Source organism: Podarcis gaigeae, assembly GCF_964106915.1.
Source record: "Podarcis gaigeae genome assembly, chromosome: 5".
NCBI lineage: Eukaryota > Metazoa > Chordata > Lepidosauria > Squamata > Lacertidae > Podarcis > Podarcis gaigeae.
Window position 1 is genome coordinate 37,090,056 of NC_139681.1, and position 11,087 is coordinate 37,101,142.

The 11,087-nt window shown below is 41.0% G+C and overlaps 1 protein-coding gene across 1 annotated transcript; it reads left to right on the forward strand.

Moving 5' to 3' along the window:
* LOC310845226 (interferon-induced protein with tetratricopeptide repeats 5-like) lies at positions 1-6,154 on the forward strand. The gene is made up of 2 exons (XM_083740027.1): positions 1-192; positions 3,937-6,154. The coding sequence occupies exons 1-2, from the start codon at positions 188-190 to the stop codon at positions 5,378-5,380; spliced, it is 1,449 nt and encodes a 482-aa protein (XP_083596153.1). The 5' UTR covers positions 1-187; the 3' UTR covers positions 5,381-6,154.
* Positions 6,155-11,087: the final 4,933 nt, after the last annotated feature.

The following is an 11,087-nucleotide window of genomic DNA, read 5'->3' on the forward strand; positions in this document are numbered from 1 at the left end:
ACTTTCGTTTTTGCAAGCAGAGAGCAAACATTTGTCAGTGCTGCAGAGAGCTATAAAAAGGAAACATCAGTAACAACAGTAAGATTTGCCCATCTTTACCGAAAGGCTACCTCCAGTCCCTTCCAGGGCCAAAGGGAGAGAGAAAAAGACCGAGTATATTTTATAATTGATAACAGATCTGGAAAGCATGGGGTGAGTAACAAATGACTGAGTTTCTCGATTTTCTAGGCTACTAGCTCTGTCATCTTAAAATGGTTTATATCCACTCAGTTCAGTGGTGTTTACTCCCAAGACTACATAGGATTGCTGCCTAAAGCAACAAAACTAAACACACTTTTAAAAAGAAAGTTAGCTCTATTGAGTAAACATAGAATTGTGCTTCCAATGTAACTGTTAATTTGAAAGCTAAGGGTGGATTAAAACGGTTATGGTATTGATGGCTTATTTCCAGTACAAACTAGTTTCTGGTATCTCAGTTTAAAAGAAAAGCAAACAATTTGCCCTCAACTTGAATTTGGCCGAAATTGACCTATATGATTGGGTAAATAAAACCAGAAGCAAGTTAGATTATGTGTCAGTTTCTTGCACGTTTTCTTCTCCTATCTGCTTAGTGTGAGAAGAAAGGAATTGCTCTGTTCTTCCAAGTGTTGGAGGGGAGGACAGATGACAAAAGGTTAGTCAATTTGGTGCAACCCAGATGTTTTGAACAACTGTTCCTATCACCCATGGCCAGTGACCATTCTGGCGCTAGGGCTGATGAGAATTGTGCCCCAAGCATTTGGAAGGCACCATATTGGCTACCCCGTCAGTGCATTTAATTCAAATTGTATCGGGATGCTACTATATTTGCATGAAACAAAAGACATAAGCCATTGCCAGAGCCAGGTGAGGCACGTTCTCTGAAATGCTTTCAAGGCAACCCTTCTGATACGCCTATTTTCTCCAAACTAATACCCTGACTTCCTGTTCTCTTACCTGAATAAAGGTAAAGGTAAAGGGACCCCTGACCATTATGTCCAGTCGTGACAGACTCTGGTGTTGCGGCACTCATCTCGCTTTATTGGCTGAGGGAGCTGGCATACAGTTTCTGGGTCATGAGGCCAGCATGACTAAGCCGCTTCTGGCGAACCAGAGCAACGCACGGAAATGCCGTTTACCTTCCCGCCGGAGCGGTACCTATTTATCTACTTGCACTTTGATGTGCTTTCATTTTTTTTTTAAAACATTTTTTTATTGCTTTTTTAAAGGTATAGAAATACAGAAAAAAGAATAAAGAGAGGTTATAAGAAAGAGAAATATAAATAACAAATTTCCATATTCTTTTTCCATCTAACCTATAGGACTTCCTCACATCCTCCGAACCCTGCGTTCTCAGTCTTATAAAGCATCAGCAATTTGTTAACTTATTTCAAAACTTATTGTAACTTCCATTTTATCATGTTCCCTATTTTCAATTTTACTGTCGCTCAATTCTTATATGTTTTATATTAAACACAATAAAGTTATTTCATTATTTTACCTCTAAATTCTTGTGTCTTAATTTTCATTCCAATAACTTACATTTGCTGAAGCTAGAATTTCCTGAAAGGTGCATTTTTTTTTTTAACATTCATACAACTTATAGTGTTTTTTCAAATAGTCCTTAAACTTTTCCCAATCCTCCTCACTTTGATGTGCTTTCAAACTACTTTCACTGGCTAAATGCCTCAGGCTGCTGGCATACAAGTGAGCAGCAGGTGTTGCCTTCAGTTGCATATCAATCTTTACCTCCTTTTTGTTAAACCAAGAGGCGATAAGATCTTCAACCAGTTTGCTTCCAGTCTGTCACTTAGTTTCGTCCATCCTGACTCTGAGGCACAAATATGTGGTTTTATTTATTCATTTCATCACTAAGCCTCAACTTTGCTGTATTGTCTTCAGTGCCTACTAAAGCCTTTTCTTTTGTTTCAGCAAGCCTACCCAGGCTTGTAATCTTAGCATTTCATTTGTTTGTTTTAAATTATTGAGTTTAGTCATACAGTATTTTACATTTTTTAGGTAGTTTGTTTATTTTAAATTGATATTATTATTTCTGTTGTTGTTCTAAACAGCTTAGAGGGCTTTTTTCTAGTAAGTGGTATGTACATTTTAACCCTAACCTGACCCCATATAAACTGATGCTTCACACAGAGGAGCTGGGACTTCTAGACTGACCTTCCTCCCAGTATTTGCAAATACCCTCCTAACCTCATTCATAGGAGTTGGAAGGGACCACATGAATTGTGCAGTCCAACCCCTTCAATGCAGGAATCTTGCCCAATGGGGACTTGAACCCACGGCCCCAAGATTAAAACTCTCAAGGTTCTACCAACTGAGCTATAATTCACTAAAGGCTGTTCATGTGTATCTCTCTTTTTCTCCAGACTGGTCATTCCTCCTTTAGCTAAAATTCTCCTCCCAATCCCTTATCAAATAAACCACACCAACATTTTCTTATCGTTGTTTGCTTTAGAACTATTAGCTTGGATGGCTAAATTCAATCCTACAAATTCTTGTTAGTAATACAGTCTGCTTTAAAAAAAATTAAAACTGTATTGTAGTTTCCCTTTTTAATCTATAATGAGAAAATAATCTAAAGCAGTGATTTCCAATTGGCTACGTAATGCAGACCCCTTATTTTTTCAGAAGCTAAGCCATGGACCCCCTACAATGGTAGTCTTCATTATGTGAATGATGCCACGGACCCCTGGGTGGATTACACAGACCACAAATTGGGAAAACTGATCTAAAGGATTAATCTGAGTTGTTCCATGCTTAAAACATCCTTTTTCTCTGAACACACTTGACACCAAACTTTAAAAAGACCTGTCAGGAGCAAGCATAGACCAATGGTATTGCATAGTATGGGAAACAGCCTTATTAGAAAAACTAACCAACAAGCTGAAATTGACAAGGGGTCAAATAGAAGAAGACGCCTTTACCCCAATATGGTTACCCTTTGTCACATACACAGACCGACAAGACAACAAGAAGAACCCACCAACAGCATTCAAATCAATCTGGCTAACCTGATCCAAAAACACCCACCCAACCCACTCACAAGTTCACCACAGCCAGTCACAAACAAACAACCACACTCTAGGCCAACCCCAACCTCTCTCACCACCAAAGAAACACCAAATACAGTGGACGCTCACGTTGCGAATGTGATCCATGCTGGAGGCACATTCGCAACCCGCAGCGCCATGTCTGTGTACGTACGGGTTGCGATTCGGCACTTCTGCGCACACGCAAAGCGCGATTTAGCGCTTCTGCGCATGCGTGACCTGCGAAACCTGGAAATAACCCGTTCCAGTACTTCCGGGTTTCGGCAGGTCAGTAACCCGAAAAATGCAACCTGAAGGGTCTGTAACCCAAGGTATGACTGTAAGTGAATAGTAAAGAGAACCTGCACAAACAACGCTGACACAAAACCCCACACATACACTAAGTAGAATAGAAGCATTGCCACCTGACCCCATCCCCACTCACCATGCCCCCCCTCCACCTCTTTCCCCCCTTTCTTCCTAATGTAACACTAACGTCTCGACAAATGAAACTGATCTGTAGAAAATGTAACTTGAAAAAAGAGACATTGCACATACTTTTGTAAACCAAGAAATCTTTAATAAAAATATGCTGTTGTTGTTTAAAAAAAACTTTAAAAAGACCCTCAGTATGTGGGAAAGGTGATTTATTACATGCGTAACAGCTACATATGATAGCTTTCAGGTCAGACTTGAACCAGCTGCATTGTGAAACTTCTCCCATTTGAAGTACTGCATGCATATGTATCAAAGAAACAAAATGTAGTCAGTTCTGAAAGATGTTCCATGACAAATGAGTATATGCTTGGATCTGTGGTTTTTTCAGCATATAAATGTGACTGTCTTTTTTCTCTTCCCTCATGGTCTGTAGTGAAATTTCCAAGGAATCTTTAAAACGGATCCTCTTGGAACTTGAATGCCATTTTACTTGGAGGTTGCTGAAAGAAGATATTGATCTTGACGAATTAGAGGAAAGAATTATTGAACAGATCAAGTTTTTACTGTCCAAGTCCAGAGTCAGAAATTATAACCTGCTGGCCTATGTGAAGTACTTGAATGGCAAGAAAGAAGAGGCTCTGGAAAATCTGCAGAAGGCTGAAGAGAGTATAAAAACAGAGTACCCAGAAGAAGTCGAAAAGGCAAGCCTTATTACATGGGGCAACTTTGCCTGGGTGTATTACCGCATGGACAAACTTGCAGAAGTACAAAGCTACATAAAGAAGGTGGAAACTACCTGCAAGGAACATGGAAGTGCCTCTCCTTATAGAATGAAAATCCCACATATCGATGGGGAAAGGGGATGGACACTCCTAAAATTTGGGGGAAAGTATCATGAAAAAGCCAAGGAGAGCTTTTTAAAGGCACTAGGAAAAGAACCTGAAAACCCAGAATATAATGCTGGCTATGCAATCACAGTATATCGCCTGGAAGATTATTATGGGAAAAAATCTGCAGCAGAAGGGTCATCTCTGGAACCCTTGAAGAAGGCAGCAAAACTGAATCCCAACAATGCCTTTCTCCTGCCTATCCTTGCATTGAAGCTGCAGGAAACTAATAAAGTGGAAGAAGGAAAAGAACTCATTCAAGAAGCGCTAATCAAATTCCCTGGCATCCCTTATGTGCTGAGGTACGCTGCCATATTTTATAGGAAAATAGGTGATGTGGAAAGATCCCTGGAGCTTTTGAAGGAGGCCTTGATCTTGACACCAAACTCAGGCTTCCTACATCACCAGATGGGGCTTTGCTACAGAACACAGTATTTTAAAATCAAATTATCAAAAGACCCATATAAAGACAGAAGAAAGATGGCAGAACTGATTAGACTGTGCATCTTTCATTTCAAAGAAGTGGTGGAGCACAAAACCAAATTCGTCTATGCTCACTTGGATCTTGCGAACATGTATGCAGAAGGGAAAGAGCTCCAGAAAGCGGAAGAGACGTTTCAGGAAGTGTTTGCAATGAGGAAACTTACTTGTGCAGAGAAACAACAGCTCCACTTAAATTATGGGCGATTTCAGGAATACCACAGAAAATCAGAATCTGAGGCTGTTGAACATTATCTTGCCGGGCTGAAGATTGAAAATGAATCATTTGAGAGAGAGAAATGCAAATATAACCTGAAGAAATTAATAGAAAGAAGAACCAGGACAGATCCGGCAGATGCTAAGAGTTTGGGCATCCGTGGATTCATTCACCAGCTTGATGGAGAAAAGCGGCAGGCAATTGATTGCTATGAACGAGCCTTGAAATTGGATCCTGATAATGAAGAATATTTCAGTGCTCTTTTGGACTTAAGACTTTCGTTACAAAACTAACATGCATGCAATTGTATGTTCTTCACTTTTCCCTATCAGTTAATGTAAGGTAATGTAAAAAACACTAGTCACAAACTTCTTGTTTGGCAGTAGCTCCTTATGAGTTTTCTTTTAAGTAATTCAGCTGAGGAAGATAGCTTTCTAATAGGCATTTTGCAAGTTTTAATGTTATTGCTGTGATTACCATCCATTGTCACACACCTATATGCCTTAAGAGATCGCTGCATCAGATTTTTTTATTTGGAAATGAACAGGCCTGTTTATAAATGGGATATGTGGAAATTAGTATCTGGGGATCAATGATTGTATTTTAACTGTACCAATTTAAGTGCATTGACTTTGCTTCAAACAGATTTGCATAGCTCAAATTAATTCAAAGAAAGTGACCGGATTATATTTGGCAGCAGCATGCAATAATAACCATTTGTCATTCTAATCTGTGGATCTTAGAATCATATAATTGTAGAGTTGGAATGGACTCCAAGGGACATCTAGTCCAACCCTCTGCGATGCAGGAATGTCAATTAAAGCATCCATGGCAGATGGCCATCCAGCCTCGGCACAAAAACCTCAAATGAAGCAGAGTCCACTCATTTTTAAATAAGTGCTTAATTATCAGGAAATCAGTGTTGCTTATATTTAATTTCATATTGGAATTGCTGTTGTGAACTGCAACAATTAAACTAGTCACTGTATTAAACTAGTCACTGTCTGAGAAATCTTTATGCAGGTAAATTCAGACCTATACAGCTAATATAAATGCAGTGTTTGTAACTATGTAGAGGTCCTTTTTTCAAATGGTTCACTTCTCAAGATTTCCTATCAACAAATGTGCTTGATCTTCTCGTGATGCTGCCATAAGGTTTTTACAGAAACATTGGGTTTACCAAAAGTCTGCCAATACCTTCCTGGTATGTGTGGATAGTGCTGTTTTGGCATATAAGCCAAGCATTCCACATGAGAAATATTAAGATTCCCAGCTCTGTTTCCACAGCTAGCCTGCCCAGGAAAATTAAGATGGGGAAGAGCCAGTGCTATTTAAGCCCTATAAGAAACCCACAGATTGGTATACTCTGCTTAATTTCTCTTCCAGTCATCCACTGCGTTTAAGAAAAAATCTACCTCATTGGCATTTGGTAAGGTTAAAAAGGAATGCTACTGAAGAAAATGATTATAGAAGAGCAGCAGGGCAACAAAGCAGAGCCCTAACCAATAGTTAGTAACACTGTGCAGGAAGCGCTTAGACGCGCAAACGGTTTAGACCGGAATGATCTGCTTAAACCACGACTTAACTGTAGCAACACATATCAAACACACCTTACCACGGCATTGAACTATACACCCCTTGCCAGCTACATAAGAATAAACACTGGCATATAATCGAGGATATCCCCGGCTGCAAAGATCCTCCCCTTTTGGGTTTAAGGAAGAAAGGATCCCTACGCAATCAATTAGTCAGAGCTGACTGCCTCAAATTACCAACCACCACCACTAGGGGTTACTATAAGTGTGGGCATTGTAACGTACAGCCCGCAAGTGTAAGAAATTAAGAGCGCACACATGCGCTTTGCATTTACAATTAATTCAACAATCACTTGTACAGTGGTACCTCTGGTTGCAAACGGGATCCATTCCGGAGGCCCGTTCGCAACATGAAAAGAGCGCAACCCGCAGTGGCGTGTCTGTGCATGCACAGGTTGTGATTGGCCACTTCTGCGCATGCGCATGATGTCATTTTGTGCTTCTGCACATGCGCGAGCATCAAAACCCAGAAGTAACCCTTTCCGGTACTTCCGGGTCACTGTGGGATGTAACCTGAAAACATAACATGAAGTGGGCGTAACATGAGGTATGACTGTAACTCCAAAAATGTCCTCTATTGTATTTGTTGCCCATGTGACAAATTATACATAGGAAATACGACACGTTCCCCTTAAATTACGCATAGGTGAGCACAGATCAAGAATCCGTAACAAGGTAGTCAAGGCTCCTTTAACGCAGCACTATCTCGAAATGAAACATAGTGATATGGACTTATTGTTCTTTGGCATCTGGCAATTCGTTCCTGGGAAATATAGTAAACGGGACATTAAAAAAACACTAAAACAACAAGAAGCACATTTAATATTTTTATTTAAAACATTACAGCTGGTAGGATTAAATTCCGAATTTGATCTTTCAGTTTTTATTTAATTACAGCAATGGGCACTGAGATGTTTATCTGTATGGGATGTAAGTATTGATACTATCATTTCCATCCTCTCTTTCATTTCTCCTCCTCCTTGTTAATGTAAAATACCTGCTAAAAAGCCCACAATGAGAGTATAAACACACACAAACACACACACACACACACACACACATCAATAAGGTTAATTAAATATGAGAAACCACACTTTGCAATGTGGACACAGTGTGAGTACCGTAGTTTCGGTTTAGGTAGGGATATAGCCTCCTTGGTTATATATACACACACACACACACACACACACACACACACACACACACACACATATTCAGCTGGGCTAGGTTTGCTTCAAGCAGTCATTCCAGAAGGCTGTGTCCCGTATCTTCTGGTGTGGAGAATTCACACTTTGTGGGCTGGGGTGAGCAGTTGCTTTCCTGTCTAGATACTTCCAAAAACTTACCTGCATCATGTGTAACTCCTTTGAAAAGTAGACTGCTCCTCCAGATTCACCAGCACAGGACTCACACACCTGTTGTTTTGAAAACCTATTCTAGGGGTAATAACATACAGGCATCCCACACTTGGGCACGATTGACTCACACGTGACCGTGTAGACATGCAACACCGGGAAATAATTAAATCATTTAATTCATACTTGGAAATGGAGAGAGCTGGAGAGTCCTTGTGGCTTTTGAGGGCACCCTTCCCCAGAACCCAAAGAGGATTTCTGCGAGGGCAAAGAAGAGACTGGAGACACAGCGGGACTTTGTTAGGCTGCTCAGCCTCCCAGCCTAACAGCTGGTGTGCACAGTAGCCGCCGCCACCACTACTTTTCCAGCCTCCTGCCAATCCCAGAGCTTCAATTCCAGTCGAAGTTGCATTTTTAGTACAATATTTTTGATCTGGATTGGGGAGAGAGTGGCAGAGAGGGCATTTAAAGGGTGTTTAGAGGGTGTGCCCAATTTACGTGACTGTCACATGTGTGCACGGGGCACCAGAACATTGCCCCCACGTAAGCAGAGAGTGGCCAGCATTGCTTCTCTGAATGTCAACTCTAGTAAGCCTCCTTTCCATTTGGTGTAGAAGCTTCTCAGTTTCAGCCCTTAAAGAGCAGCTTTCTGCTCGATTGAAGAGCCGCTGAACATGGTATTCCTTGAACGGTTCCTTTTATATTCCTGGTCATGCCACTGAGGGAGCGCCTTTGGGTCAACTGATCCATTTCGCAGAAGGCCGCCTTTCTGCTTCCAGTTTGGCCCAGGAAAAGTGAATTGGCACATACAATGTTTTTAGTGTTAGCTCATTGTCTGGGGCCCCTTCATGGATCACTGCCTTGTCAGGGCGAATAATAATAATATAATAATAAAATAATTTTTTTATTTATACCCCGCCCTCCCCGACCAGAACCGGGCTCAGGGCAGCTAACACCAATAAAATCACAACAAAACATAAAAGAAAAAGAAAAAACAGTTAATTAAAATACGGGTTAAAATACAATTTAAAATGCAGCCTCATTTTAGTAGTAGCCCATAAATCAAAACCATATGGGGAGGGAAACATATGGGTCAGACTGGGTCCAAACCAAAGGCCAGGCAGAACAGCTCCGTCATGCAGGCCCTGCAGAAAGATGTCAAATCCCACAGAGTGTTCCACCAAGTTGGGGCCAGTACTGAAAAGGCCGTGGCCCTAGTTGAGCCCAATCTAACCACCTTGCTGCTCAGGACTTCCAAAGTGTTGTTATCTATGGACCTTAAGGTCCTCCATGGGGCATACCAGGAAAGGCGGTCCTGTAGCTACGAGGGTCCTAGGGGCTTGAAGAACTGCAGAAAGCTATGAGCTATGCCATGCAGGGCCACCAAAGACAGAAAGTTTAGACCAGGCTTCCTCAACCTCGGCCCTCCAGATGTTTTTGGCCTACAACTCCCATGATCCCTAGCTAGCAGGACCAGTGGTCAGGGATGATGGGAATTGTAGTCTCAAAACATCTGGAGGGTTGAGGTTGAGGAAGCCTGGTTTAGACTAAATGTGATCCACTTGGAGTAGGAACTGGCAAACCACTCCAGTATTTTGCCAAGAAAACTCCATAGACAAAAAGGAGAAGCTTTGAGAAGAAAGTGAGAGTTTCCAAGGCATGCTCTTGTTCATGAGGTCACGGAGAGTCAAACACAACTAAGACGACTAAACAACAACAAAACTGCCTGGCGAGCTGTTTAGATTTCACAGAATTGTAGACCAAGATGTCATTTACTCAACAAGATCTAAGCCTGGTCTGAAACCATAACAAATTTCTATGGTTTAGGTCTCATTAGTCTCAATGTTTCCCTTGTAGAATTCGGCAGGAAGAGGAGGACAAAACAACCACTAGTTTGCTCCTCCTGACATTGGCTCTGGCCCCTATTGATGTTGGTTCTCCCTATCTTCTGCCCTATGAACCCTAATAAGCACCAGCTGCCCTTGTATACAAACACAATTATTATTACTGTACCTAATTTTCTATATCATGGAAAGAAATACCTTGGCAATTCGCTAGGATATTTTAAGCACATCAGTTTTTTTTATTTTATACCAATGTTATATATCTGATGTTAGTTGCCCTGAGCCCAGTTTCACCCAGGGAGGATGAGATACAAATAAATGATAATGATGCTGATTAAGTGATATGATAGAGAGCCAAAACCTTCACCTATTCTCATGCAAGAGGACATGCTGAGCTTGTTTGTGATACTCGAAGTGTTACCATATCTACAACATCAGAAGGATCCTCCCTACCACATTAAAATGTGACATAAGATATGTTCTCCAAATTGTCACATAGTAATGTTATTGTTGTAGAACTACAGAGCAATATATATATATAGAACGAGGAAGCTTTAAATACTTGCTGATCCAATAACCTAATACCATGTGAAAAGAATGTCATCTTCCAAGAAAGCAAACAGAAATTGAAACCCCGGGCAGCTCCCTCCCTATCTTCTTCTTCTTTGATATGTTTAAGGATGATGCTGCATGTCTTCTTTCTCAACATGGTGGTGCAAAAACATGTATTCATTCTGGGATGTTCCAAGGCAGTGCAAGCAAGAAGAGGTTTCGGGTTTTTTGCCACCACTATGTTTACATTTTAAAAGGCATGGGTATTAGTAGAAAGTACCTGGTGTCACGTGGGAATTATAAGAAGCCAAAAATAAAATAAAAAATACTGAGATTTGTAAATGCATAATGCAATCTGCTAGTCTCTGCTGGCAAAATAAGGCATGGCAGGCAGAGATCTATTTCTGAAGTGGATCACACCTGGCAATAACCCCTGCACCTCCTACTGCAACATCCTGCCCCACTCACACCCAGAAACACCCATGCCCACACCATCCCACACTGATCTCCTCTACTAACGCAATATGGCCCAGACTGAAATCTCCCCACATCCCAGTTTAAGCAGCCAAGGTCTCACAGGGTAGAACAATAAGTATCCCAAAATGGTAGGTATTCCTAAATGAATGGATATGGGAAAATAAAGAGTATGTAATA